The 13,501-nt window shown below is 55.7% G+C and overlaps 4 protein-coding genes and 1 non-coding gene across 5 annotated transcripts; 2 read left to right on the forward strand and 3 right to left on the reverse strand.

The window, feature by feature from the left end:
• Positions 1 to 2,598: 2,598 nt before the first annotated feature.
• On the reverse strand, positions 2,599 to 5,694 carry CYME_CMG111C (alanine--tRNA ligase; the record flags this gene model as incomplete). Its single annotated transcript, XM_005535855.1, has 1 exon — positions 2,599 to 5,694. The coding sequence occupies one exon, from the start codon at positions 5,692 to 5,694 to the stop codon at positions 2,599 to 2,601; it is 3,096 nt and encodes a 1,031-aa protein (XP_005535912.1).
• Positions 5,695 to 5,945: 251 nt separating this feature from the next.
• CYME_CMG112T lies at positions 5,946 to 7,803 on the forward strand. The gene has a single exon (XR_002461278.1). It is a non-coding gene; the product is annotated as a hypothetical transcript (transcript).
• On the reverse strand, positions 7,066 to 9,423 carry CYME_CMG113C (protein phosphatase 2C, with protein kinase domain; the record flags this gene model as incomplete). Its single annotated transcript, XM_005535856.1, has 1 exon — positions 7,066 to 9,423. The coding sequence occupies one exon, from the start codon at positions 9,421 to 9,423 to the stop codon at positions 7,066 to 7,068; it is 2,358 nt and encodes a 785-aa protein (XP_005535913.1).
• Positions 9,424 to 10,974: 1,551 nt separating this feature from the next.
• CYME_CMG114C (hypothetical protein) lies at positions 10,975 to 11,409 on the reverse strand (the record flags this gene model as incomplete). Its single annotated transcript, XM_005535857.1, has 1 exon — positions 10,975 to 11,409. One exon carries the CDS (start codon positions 11,407 to 11,409, stop codon positions 10,975 to 10,977), a length of 435 nt encoding a protein of 144 aa, XP_005535914.1.
• Positions 11,410 to 12,987: 1,578 nt separating this feature from the next.
• Positions 12,988 to 13,347, forward strand: CYME_CMG115C (hypothetical protein; the record flags this gene model as incomplete). The annotated part of the gene is made up of 1 exon (XM_005535858.1): positions 12,988 to 13,347. The coding sequence occupies one exon, from the start codon at positions 12,988 to 12,990 to the stop codon at positions 13,345 to 13,347; it is 360 nt and encodes a 119-aa protein (XP_005535915.1).
• Positions 13,348 to 13,501: the final 154 nt, after the last annotated feature.

The raw sequence follows: 13,501 nt of genomic DNA on the forward strand, positions 1-13,501 counted from the left end.
GAGTTTTTGCATCGGAATGCAGCTGCGTTTCAGTACAATGGCCGCACAGAGTGCGAAACGAGTCTCGTTCAAGTTCGCTCGACACGAAACCGCTGGACGCGACTGAAGCGCAGGACATTTCCGGGTATCGATCGCTGCATGCAAGTAGCGGTTCGGAAAGTGCATGCCCTGCTGGGTACTGGTGGCATCGCAACACAGCAAGTGTCACCACCAGGTCGATAGTCGCGCCATCTGATGTTGCATCAGTTACCCGATGTACGATCTTGTGAGTCTGGCTATGTTTCACGCGCCTCTACGCTGCCGGATTCAACAGGCACCTGTGCTCGCGATACACGTACTTTGTCCTTATTCATTCGCGAAACTCGCATAGATCCGATTGCTGGACTCGGTGTATGCTCCTGTCGATGGAGCTGGGGTGTGGATTTTGCGGGCGGCAGCGCATCCAGCACCATAGGCTATTACCGAACGATGAGACTGGCATGTCATTTTTTCTGGTGCACTGAATAAATTGGCGAATGCACGCGTCTTGGCTCCGAACAATCAAACCCATTCGCGACGTGAGCCCGGTCTTTTGAACTCCTGCAAATGATCGTTTGCGCATAAGATGTAAAGACGTTCATGTACACGCTGAATAAAACCTCCAATGTATCTCGCTCCGCTCCATGCAGTACGGGGTGCATCGACATGCGTTCTGACGTGGTCATGTCGCTCGTTGGTATGCCTCGTGACGCCCATTTAACTCGAATTTCGATCAAAACAAACGCTGGAGTGATAGAGTATCTGCATTCGGCTCGGGTCTTTGGCTTCATCCCCTTGATTTAGCGGCCTTGGCGACGACCGCGACACCGTGAACTACGGGTTCCAGGCTCACCACGAGGCTTTTCTCGTTGTCAATTGTGAACGGTTGGCAGTGAAGCTCGTTGCTCGACTCTGGTCCAGATGCTGCGAACTGCATGCAGATTGATGTTCCGTGGGTCTCCCGTATCCCTGAAAACTTCTATCTATTTGTTTCCTGTAAAACGAGAAACAATGTACGCGCTACGCCAATCCTTTTCGCAAAGCTGTTTGAGTCGTTCGTAGTTGCTCGCAGTAACTAGCTCCTTCTTCGCCTTGTCTTTTACTTGGCGGGTTGGTATACATAGGGTCACTGTACGCGATATACGGTTATTTTACTCGGAATGCAGACGAACGGAATGGGCAGCGGTACCAAATTTCGCCTTTTATAATCGTATACCCTCTATTGTACAAGTGGCGTTTCTTATCTTCTCCGCCGAATGCACGTCCATGGACCGAAGCGTGTCCCTCTGCTCCCGAGCGTATTCGAGCAGGAAAGCAACCCCGCAATTCATGGCTGGCGAAAGTGGACACGGACTTGTCTACTGGTACATTAGTAATAAATAGTGTTTTGTCAACAGAGAAGACGCTTTCAATTTGAATGAACCGGAATGAATAGGCTGGTTCGAAGAGCACCTCAACGACGCACTGCGCTCCATGGTCGTTGTTGATTGACGGAAAACGACCTTGTCGAAAAGCAGGACAAAAGCATGCCGGTCGGAGATCCCACGAAACGTGCTTCGACGACAGATGAGGTTTCCCATGACCCTTCCTGTATGGCAACTTGTCAGCGATTCCATGACAGCGTCGCCACACGGGCTGATCTCGTCTCCATGTTCGCTTGATTCTCCTTTCCGAAAAGCGGCTCTCCCATTTTTGAGAACGCAATATCCATCGCCTCTATTTTCCCACGAATAACGTCCGATCGAATGAGGCGTTCATCCGTTCCTACTGAAACAAGCGTTTCCATTGCAGCACCAAGTCGATTACGCGACACAGAACGCACGAGCGAGTCTCGCCGCTGAAGCGCGCTTCTCCCTGGCTCCACCCGAGTATCTCTATCAGCCTCGGTATGAAGCATCCTGGAACTGCATATATGCTGTGCCTCTCATGCTGGTGTTTCCTGGAGCATGCACGTCGTGGAATGATCTGAGCAGCACGCTCAAGTGTAGAGAACATGTATGGTGCATTCTGCTTTTTTTTGAGCGCACGACGTCCATGATCTCGACAACGACCGGGACGATTCATGCGTTCTCTCTGACCCTCGTATGACGAACTTGTAAGCGTCGGGTCTGTCGTTGACCAGCCAGCAGTGACGCCATCGAGTCTCATCGCGAGCTTTCGCCGACCAACAGGAATCGTTCTTGTTGTTGAATACCACCGAGAGGACCGAATAAAACCAGAAACGGCATGCTGGTACGGGCATTCCGGATAAGCACAAGCACGTCAGTGGTCGATACCTTTACGTCACGCGCATCCTCAGCACCGATTCCTACGTACCCTAGTCTCTATAGTTGCTCATAACTGAGACGAATATGACGGAACATGTCGCTCGCCTCCTTCGATTCGCATGCCGCTCACGACCGTCTCCGCGAGACGTGCACACTTCACGCTGCGAAAGAGGAGAGCGCTCTCACCTGAGCGCTTTCCAGTTGACCGTATGTAGAAGAGAAACTGCTTTTCGTGGAGATATCTCCCGTGAAGCCCACGCAGCGCCAACCCTGTGCCACAAAGACCGCACGATTCTAATACCATCACTGCTATTTACGAACCTTGGAGTAATCGGGAAACTTCCTCTTGCAGAGCTGCAAGTGCGGCATCCAGCGAGGTAGCATCACGGCCGCCTGCCTGGGCTTGGGTAGGTTTTCCACCACCGCCACCGCGGCACCGCTTTGCTGCCGCCTGTAGTAACCGACCCATATGCACGGGCGTCTCGCTAGCCACGAGCGGTGTACAGCGGCCGACCATGATCACTTGTTGCGCACTGGGTGCTGCTGCTGCTGCTAGCACTACGATACCTCGATCACCAAGTTGCGAGAGGATGGCGTCGGCAGCGGCACCGAGGATATCGTTGTCCCAGGAGCCGAGCGCCGTTCCCACTGCGTCTACTTGATCCAGACGCTTGATGAGCAACGCCACCGGCTTGCCAGTCTCTTGTCTGAGCTGCTGCGTTGGCAAGCAGCGCATTGCGAGCGCTTTGGCAAGCTCTGTGCGCGCACTCGCCGCCTGTCGCTCTAGCAGCTTGTTTTCGTTCAGTAATGCCTCAGCTCGTGCCACGAGCTCGGCGCTTTGGGTCACCCGCAAAGTCTGCTGCAGGGTACGCACCAAGAGATCCCGCTGGTTCAGGAAATCGCGAGCGGCCTGCCCGCATATCGCCTCAATCCGCCGAACACCCGAGGATATGCTACTCTCGCTTAGGACATGAAAGAGGCCAACTTCTGCTGTGTTGCGGACATGGGTGCCTCCACAAAGCTCCATAGAGACCCCTGGCACATTGACGACCCGCACCACATCACCGTACTTTTCGCCGAACATCGCGATTGCACCGCGCTGAACCGCTTCCGGATACGGCAGATGCTCTACGATCAACGGATGTGCTTCGTCAATCCACTGATTGACGAGCTCACTCACCAGCTCCAGTTCACGGTCGGTGAGCGCTCTCGGAGCCGTAAAATCAAAGCGTAGACGCTCTGAGTCGACAAGCGACCCCGCCTGGGCGACCTGATCAGCACCAAGGACTTGGCGGAGTGCAGCCTGCAGAAGATGCGTACCTGTGTGGTGTGCCCGAATCCGACGACGACGGGCTGCGTCAATACGAGCGGTTACGACGTCACCCACGTGTAGGTCAGCAGAGGTGCCATCCAGGGAGGCTGTATGGATCCAGGCATTGCCCAGCTGTTGCACGTCGGCAACTCGTAGCGCTATTCGCGGTTCCCGCTGCACCAGCTGCAATTCACCGGTGTCGGCAACCTGTCCTCCGCCTTCAGCATAGAAGGGGGTGCGGTCCAAAATGACTTGCACTTTGTTCAGCGACCCTTCGGGTACGCTGGCGAGGCTCTGCACTGCCTTGCCATCCACGATAAGGGCCACAATGCGCGCAGTGGCGACTTGCTCCTGCTCGTAACCAACAAACTCGGTACGGTCTATAGCGGTGCCGTTGCCGCCCAGCTGTGCGACAAGTTCGCTCTCGGCGGGCAGATCGATGCTACCCGGTCGACCGCGCTCACGTGCTCGTGCTCGTTGTGCCTCCATACAGCGCTGGAAGGCGTCCATATCGATCTGGAGACCCTGCTCAGCAGCGATTTCCTGTGTCATCTCAACGGGAAAGCCGTACGTGTCGTAGAGCTCGAAAGCGTCCTCCCCTGAGATATGCCCCCGATTTTCGCGCAAAAGTTCAGCGAGTAGGGCTTCACCACGTTCCAGCGTTTGCCGAAAACGCACTTCCTCCATCTGCAACTCTCGTGTGATACGAGCGCGATGCTCAGCAACGTGCAAGTAGCCGGCGTCTGCGGCTAGCGCTACGGCAGTGCCCGCGACCACTTCAGTGAACGCCTGCTCAATACCCAGTTGACGCCCGTGACGAACCATACGGCGAATGAGGCGCCGCAGCACATACCCACGCCCCAGGTTTGAGGGCTGCACGCCGTCTGCTAACAGGTGGACGACGGCTCGAGCGTGGTCTGCAACGATCTTCGCAGAAACTCGTTCGCGTTCAGATAGGGAAGCGTACGCCCGGCCGGCAAGCTCCGCCGTCTTGTCAAGCAACGGCCGCATCAGGTCCGTCTCGTAGTTATTCGGTACACCCTGGAGCACCTGCGCGATTCGCTCCAGTCCCATACCGGTGTCAATGTTTCTGGCTTGCAGGGGCATAAGGCGTCCTTCGGTATCTCGATTAAACTCCATGAAAACCAAATTGTACAGTTCAATAAAACGCTCATCGTCATTGAGGTCCAGAATACCCGTTCCGGCGGTGGCCGGCGGCACGCTCGTCTCGTGTCCGCCGGATGCGACATTCGTGCCCAGCTCCGGCTTAAAGTCGTAGTAGACTTCTGAGCAAGGCCCACAGGGACCGGTCGGTCCACTCGACCAGAAGTTATCGGTTTCGCTCATGCGAACGATGCGGTGTTCGGGGAGTCCCACCACGTCACGCCAGATCTCGTAGGCCTCCTGATCAGCGTGCAGAACGGATACACAGAGTCGTTCGCGCGGAATGCCGTACACCTCGGTAATGAGCTCCCAAGCCCACCGGATCGATTGCTCTTTGAAATAATCACCGAAGGAAAAATTTCCCAGCATTTCAAAAAAGGTGTGGTGTCGTTTGGTGCGTCCAACGTTCTCGATATCATTCGTGCGCAAGCACCGCTGCGCTGAGACTGCTCTTGGGGGATCCGGAGGCTGCCGCTGCCCCAGAAAGATCGGCTTGAAGGGCACCATGCCCGCTATCGTGAGCAGAATCGTGGGGTCGTCCGGAACCAGAGACGCGGACGGCACAACCCGGTGTCCTCTTTGCTGATAAAACTCCAGAAACGCAGCCCTAATTTCGTTTGATGATAAGCGTTTTCCGACAGCTACGCGTTCCGCTGCTTTCTTGCGGGCAGTCGCCTCAGGCGATAAGGTTGCTATCAGCGCCGGGCGAGCACTCCGTTGTGGTCGAGAGAGCGCTCGTTCTCTCTTCGCATACCGATTGATACGTGGACACCACTTCCAACGCGGTAGTGTCCCAGTAGCGTAGTCTCGTAGTGACCATGGTGTCGACCAGGACACCAGGTTGCGCGGCACAAGTTGGCGCAGGCTCGTCGTTGCCCACTGCATACCTTGTGGTGAATTGGCGAAGCCAAAGGTGTGTTCTTTCAGGTCCATGAGGAACAGCACTCCAGCGCCTTGCTCCGTATGTCTGAAGTTCCGCACAGTCAGTAAAACCGGTCTTTGACACCTTCACGATGAGAAAGACGACGTCTCGAAAATGCAGAGGCGTATCGTGCTCACACCTCGCTCGCCGGTGGACTAGCACGGCTGATGGTACGGGAGCCGGGGCGAACGTCGCATCTCCGGCCGGCGGTCGGTGGCTTGATCATCACCTGGCTCAGCGAGGTACAGCATTGAGCATCTGAGCGGTTGTATGGTACTCTGGACGGAGCTGGTGAAGGAAACGCAGCTATGATAGATCTCTCGTTGTTGTATAGGCTGTATAGAGCAATATAGGCGAAAGAGAACGCAACCGATTCCTGTTTATCAATGAATGAACACTCTCTGGTCAAGCAGGTGTCTCTGGATAACGTTCTTTTTTGGAGATTTCGACGGAGCTGGTGAAGGAAACGCAGCTATGATAGATCTCTCGTTGTTACATAGGCTGTATAGAGCAATATAGGCGAAAGAGAACGCAACCGATTCCTGTTTATCAATGAATGAACACTCTCTGGTGAAGCAGGTGTCTCTCGATAGAGAATTAGCAGCCTGATGTCGCGGGTCTGTCGAGAGCAGACTCCTTCAGGCGACACACAGCTTGCTGAGCTGCTGTGCCCAAACGGCATTTCTGTAGGGCATTGCGAGCTTAGTGCCTCCCAGTGCTGGGCTTGGGTCGGAACAACGCCGGTTCTTGCCTCGAACAGCGTCGCTTTCGGGGTACACTGCACCAGAGTTTCCCAGCGAACGCGCGGCAGAGTCCCAGCTGCTTCTGGCGCGTGTGCTCGTACAGCGCAGCGTCATCGCACTTGGTCCAACTCGCAAAGCAATCCGTCCTAGCGGACTGCTATGCAGCCACTGCGGTGTTTCCAGCTGCGTTTGGTGTGCGAAACAGACGGCAATAGGTCCAGCATGCACTGCACTGCCATGATGCCAACGAAACAGCTCCCTGAAGTAGACAGGGAGACTCGCGATCTAGTTCCGGTGCCGTGAACGTTATCTACGCTGCATATGGTACTGGCGTTGCGCGTTTGTTGCACAAGCGCCGAGTCGCCACAGAAGCAAAGGTCGCGTTTCATACTCGGTTGAACAGATCAAGGCAAAGCTGGGTGTTTCCGTGGTTCGATGCGCATACGCTCGTTCCCAGTAAGTACGCAAACTGCCGAATAGCGAGCGTTGAGCGCGTGGCACCCTCTTGCCGCGAATCACACATTTGATGAGGCATTGCACCATGCAGCACCGGACAGCGCGTCGAGCGCACATGTTTGTATCCTAGCGTCCGTTGAAAAAAACGACCATACCAGAGATATCATATAGGCAAGTGTGTGCTCACGCATGCTCCCGTGCAGCGTCTCCAGGCGGTGGCAGCAGCGGCGCTTTGGCGGCACTCGTGGAAAGCAGCGCGGCAACCACGGTCACGTTGTCTTGAGTCTCTCGCTGTAATGCCTCCGTAACCAGGCGGCGTGCCAACAGACCAGGGACCTGCACAGTGCCTCGGATGATTTTCGCTACTTCACCGACATCCATGACATCCCAGAGACCGTCGGTGGCAAGGATCAGGATATATTCTCGATCGGGCTGCAAATGCTGGATGTAGAGCTCAGGTTCCGCAGTCAAATAGCGTTTGAGCGCAATGTCCCCGATCGCACGCGTAACCAGCGTAAGACCCTCAACTCGAAGCGTACCAGCGCTATCTGCAAGGACCCGTGCGCCTTGTTCTTGAAGACGTGCACGTTCCTGTGAAGACGCTGTACAAGTTTGATCTAAAGTGACGAGGATAGGCACCAAGGCCGTATCGGGTTGCACTTCAAAGAGCACCGCCCTGGAGTCCCCGATATTTGCCACATATAACGTGCCGCTGTGCACCATCGCCACAAGTGCCGTGCTGCCAACAAGTCCTCGCTTCCCGAGGGCCTGTGATGCGTCGTGCTGGGCGCACCACAGCGACCAGCACATATCCACGAAACAGAGAAGCTCGCGCAGCACTTGTTCGGGGCGCATTTGCGGGTTACGACCCAGCAGCCTCTGGAGAGCATCTGGAATCAGAGCCGCCGTAAAGTCAGCTGCCTCCACACCACCATGGCCATCGAAAACACCCAGTATATGGGAACTGCCCCAACAGGCGAGTGCCGGTCCAGACTGGACAAGCTCTATTGACAATTGCAATGGAGATGCTACCAGGTGACGATCTTCCATACGATCTGGTCCACGACGACCCGACACGGCATACGCCTCCGCTTGCACCCGATCTGAGCGATCTACAGAGGCAGGTGAGCTGCTTCGGTCGAGACGTTGGCGGAAACCAGCAGGCGCGGCGCTTCCCGTATCGCTAAGCGGGAACGGGCGATGCGCAACGCTCTGAACCAGTTCATGCGCTATGGTGGTGATCTCGTGAGCGTCCTTTCCAAAGTACGAAGCGGCGAGCGCACTCGGATCGGTTTCAGAAACAAGGTCAGCACCGGTAGCCGCAGAGGCCTGACGAGTGCGCTCCGCTGGACCTCTTGGGGTCTGCGATGCGTCCACCTCGTCGTCGCCGATGTGCGTTGCCCACGCAGCGCCAGCCAAGGCGCCCTCTGGGTTCTCCGCCAAGGTAGAACGCAGTATCCTGACCGCTTTAAACGAGGAACGCTTCAGCTGGTCAACCAATGCAGCTAGTTCCTTCACCACAGCTGACATGGCAGGCCGTCTCGCAGGGTCCGCATCCCAACACCTTTCAATGAGTTCGCACAGGCGTTGACCCTCGCGACCTCCAAGTGCATCCACATCCAGTCTGGGTCGCAGGTGCTCGGTAACGATAGCCGTTCGTAGCTGCAGCTCGTTGAAGCGTGTCTCCAGAACCGTGTGCAGCTCTGGCTCGGAAAGTTGTCGATCCACGTAAGGCACAGAGGCGGTGACTATCTCATTCAGCGTGATACCGAACGCGTAGACATCGGATGCATACGTAGATCCCCAGCCTGAACGCTCCGCGCTCAGAAGCTCCGGCGCCATGTACACGGTCGTACCAACCATATGAGCAAGACGTCCGGCACTGGGTCCAACGGGCAAAGGCGTGCCTTCGGAATGCAGACGATGCTTTCCTTCGTTAGCTTGTCGAATAGCATGCGCGCTTGACTCCCGTATGGATTCCGTGTTTGGTAGCGAGTGCGAGTTGCTCATGATGGCGAGTTCAAAGTCCGCGAGCAGGACGCGATCATCTTCCAAGAGCAAGTTGGCCGTTTTCACATCGCGGTGGATAACACCAAGCTCGTGCAGGTTCTGCAAGCCGATGGCGAGCTGCAACGCCCACTCGAGTCGCTGGAGAATGCTATGGGTACCGGGCGTTGTCCGTTTATGGAGGACATCGAAAACGCAGCCCCCAGAGCACCAGGGCGTCACCGTGCAGTAAAACGGGGGCGCTTCGCATACCGCTAACAGCGGCAGCAGACCCGCCGGCATGCTTACCTTCTCATCGCCACGCTGGACGCAAGTTCTCTGACGTGCACGCACTGTAACATAGTGCTGCAGGTGAACCTGAGAGTGAAAGCGTTCCAACGCTGCGCTGGATGTGATGCGTGGCTGCCTCACCGCGACCGCCAGACCGTCCAACGTACCGCGGTACACAGCGGCACCGCTACCTATAGCCGCTGGGTCAGCGAGTGGTCCCAGCTCAGCGCGAGACACCTGACGAAGTTCGCTTACAATGGACATTTGAAGCGTCTAGGTAACGCTAGTCACCTAAACTTCCAGCGATCCTGCCAAGAACGTCGGTAGGCAGGCAGGCTGGCTGGCTGGCTGGCTAGCTGGTAAACCACAACGCAGCATGCTGCAGTGCAAACGGATTCAAAGGGAACACTGACCTATCTACTCGCTATATCGCTGCGTTTCTATCTTATTCAGACCTTTTTTAGTGTGCAGCCTTGGCATTCGCACGGAAGCAAGAGGGGTTTACGAAATCCTACCTAGTTTTGCGATTCTCGGTCGTTTTAGCGGAGTTGTGCCTTGGATGCTTTGTCGCTGGAATTCGTTACGTTAAGGAAATGAAGGTGATTCGCGTCGCCGTCGAGCAAGAGCTCCTTCAATGATCGATATCGGGACTTCATGCATACGTACTAACCTCTATTTTTCTCCGTTGCTTCAGCGTACAACGTGCAAATCAGGCATGCTTGGAGGTTTCGACCTCTCTATTTAAGGCTTCTCGTGAGTGCAGCTAATAACGTCACTGGACTCACGCGGAAATAATTCTTGACGACACCGACCATCGATGACTTGTTCAACAGCTCACGTCAAAAGATCACTGAGCTAATCACGTCAAATACTCGATTCCGTTCGACGGACATATCACCCCGTCTTCATGAACATGGAAGAGACAGCATTCCACAGCGGCATGACACCTCGCCGGGTAATACGCTCGAAAGGCTACCGTCTCCTCTGTTTGTACGGAAATTCGCCATGGTCTTGGATTTGAGTCATCATAACGACTGCGTCCAATGGGCAGTGCGTCACCGAGTTGCACGAAGTAAGCGTCGACGGGTCGTAATCTATCGACTTGTTCTCCGATATGGATTTTGCTTTCCGTGCTCGTTTCATCATAAACAACATTACACTCCACATTTATTCCATCGAATGGGACAGCGTACGCTTTCATGAGCAGCGGACAGCGTACTCGCCGAGGAGGTTGCCCACAACAACAAGTCCACGATCTTATTGTATGGAACCAAGCGCGGAAACGGAGCAGCGGGCATTGGAGGAAACCCAAAGTATCTGTCAAGGGCATGTACCGGGTGATGAAGCAATTCTTGACGCGCCACAAGGCGGCGCCCGGAAGAGTAGATACGGTGGACATATGGGAACACATGACGACAACCATATATAACCGCTGCAAGCGGCACACCTGGCCAGTATACAAAGGAGATGGAAATGCCAAGCGAAGCGTCGATGCCAATGATCGCCTGTACATGAAATGCGTTGACATGAACTGGAAGCGGCGAAACCGCGACTCGAACGCCGCCATCAACATCTTTCGACTGCCGAATACGAATCTGGAAGTAAAGTGAGAGACCGACGTATTTAAAGCTTCAAAAACGAGAGAGAAAAAGCCGGCAAAGACTGGTGTTGATGATAATGGGTAACGACGAAAACCTGAGCATGTAACTCCTCCGTGCAAGCGGGACACGTTCCATTTCATCATGATACGGACGTCGTCCATACGTCTCAATGAACGTAACAGATCCGTTCCGTTTCATGCTGACACTGGTGTCGTTAGCTTTGCCGGTCTTCCCGGGTTGCGGCAAAGGCGTTGGACGCGCCGGGCGTCTCCGGGGCCGCCCCGCGCGCTCGCAACTCCCAGACGGGTTCGTAAGGTCCCGCTCGGCGCCCTACGGATGCATGGGCGTTCTCGTCGTCCTCAGCACCGTTGGCGTACAAGCGTTCCGCGTCTTCTGGTGACAGGAGACGCGATCGAAAACATCGCACAAGCCGCCGCACCTTGCCCACGCACGAGTCCACCGTACCATTCATGTAGTAGTACCGAAACTGGTACACTGGACTGTAGCAGAACCAGAGCGCATCCAAGTCAGGAACACAGCTCTCAGGTACTTTAGAACTGCTACGTTCTCCGGCCAGAGCAACGTCAGTGCGATGGCTTGTCTGGGAGTCGGCGGGCACAGCCGACGTTCGCGGCTCGGCGGCTGCCATGATGAACTGCGACCCCAGATAACGCCTACTCGTTGTTTTCTATCGCTGCGTTAGGTGCCGTAGCAGGTAAACGCAAGCGTCTATCTCGAGCAGCTCAAACGCGAGCAGTACCCACGAGGCATAGCAGCGGCTTGTGCACCATATCGCAAAAGCGTTTTTTCGTCTGGCAGTTGACGCCCGTGTGCAGCAAATGCGGGTGCGTTCGGCTTCGCACAACAGCTATCCATTATTTTCCCAAATAATACATACATGTACAGTAAAATCGCATATGCGTGCCAGAGGTCCTGGTGTGCATGCGCATTTCTCTATGGCATGGGATGGGTGGCACGAACCGGACATCGCTCCATGTGTGCGCTCTCTCGAAGCATCTGGGTATGCATGCGGCATACCGCTCCAGATGCTCAGGTTCCACCCGCCGTGTTCATCATTATCATCATCATTACCGTGAACGTGTTCTATACTTCCCATTGGAGATGATGGTTCGTTCACGTCATCTCCCTGGTGCCAGGCATGCTATGTGCGCTCACCGCAACGACTACGGCGCCGGTACGGACGCTGCTTGGCGACAGAACAAGCGCACGAACACGCTTCCAGCCGCTGTGGACACAAGCGTTTGGCGCACGAGCCGGTACGCGCACCCTCCGCAAGGCCTCTGGCATGCTGGTCGGCGTGTTCACGATAGCACCGCGCGGAGTTGCGCAGTGCGAACGAGACAATAGCGATACCAACGTGCTGCCTGCGATGCGCCGATGACATCGCCTACGCAGAGCGGCGACAAAGATGCAGGCGGCATAGCGCAGGCATCATCCAGAAACTATGTCGGTGGCAACGCAGCGAGCTGTCATCTCTTGCCCGCAACGAATGACTCGCCTTTCGCAAAACAGGTCCGCCGTCATCGATCCCTCCATGCAGCACTCGTGCGCGCAGGCGTCCGTGGACAACACACTGCAGTCCGGTACAAAAGCCTTGCTCCAAGCGCATCTATCCGCAGAAAAATTGACGCTTCGACTTGCTGCTGTGGACGACGATACCACTGCCAGCGCCAGACGCGATGCAAGCGGACGTGACACCCTACAATTGACACCAGGCGCAAGCATGCACCCGTAAGCGATCCGGCTCCATTGGAAAACACAACCGATATGGCAACACGGTCGATAGCGACGATGCCCCTGCACTCGACGTATCGGCAATCCGGAGGTGCCTACACATCGACGGCAAGCCGGTCGACCGCTTGCGGCAAGCAGAAGCGCGGTTTCGGCAGGCACTAGGCACACACGATAGGACGTATGAAACGACCAGAATATCCGAGAAGAAGTATAGGGAATGTAACTTGGAGGTAGGGTGTTTGATGGATACTTAAGCGTGCACTGAAAACCCCACAAAAAGAAAAGAAAAATGCGCATAATCGGAGAACGCTACGAAAGCGCTTTGTCAATGAAAGAACATGAAGAGGCGCCGCTGCTGCCGCCGCAGCCAACGCACGGCGTCGACGTCGGGGCTCGCTGCACGGCTGCCGCTGGTACCGTAGGTACGGGTGCTGCATACCCTGCGCTTCGCGTCTCCGAGCAAGTGGTGAACATGGCGCGGCTTTTTGAAGTGCCACCAGATAGTATCGCCGCTAAGAAGCGAGAGCACAACTGGTGGAACCGCACCGTTGACCAGTTAGAAGACTGGAAGGACTCGGTCACGGAGACCAAGTGGTACCAGCGCGTGGAGCGGGTTGCGTCTTCGGGCTACACCTTCGTAAGACGAGCGTTCGGTTTAGGCGGCCGCGTGGCCTGGATCAGTGCAACCAGCGCTTTGGTGCTTGTGGTTCCCCTGGTTTATGAAATTGATCGGGAGCTGGATGCAAACGCGGCAAGTTCTTCGGCCGCAGCCGCTGGGGGCAGCGGTGTTGGCAGCAGTAGCACCGCTGGCCGTCCCGCTGCGACTCGATGAGAGGCCTTCGCCCCCGCGGACCGCGACAGTGTTTGTGCTCCAGACCTGGTCAAGTGGTATTGATCGCCTGCGAGGTGTATTTGACACGAGCTGCCCCGAATAGCGGCCTGTAGGCATGGTGAAACAAGCGAACGTATTGGACCGCTACGCCGAG

The sequence above is a fragment of the Cyanidioschyzon merolae genome, chromosome 7, assembly GCF_000091205.1.
Source record: "Cyanidioschyzon merolae strain 10D DNA, chromosome 7, complete genome".
NCBI classification, from domain to species: domain Eukaryota; phylum Rhodophyta; class Bangiophyceae; order Cyanidiales; family Cyanidiaceae; genus Cyanidioschyzon; species Cyanidioschyzon merolae.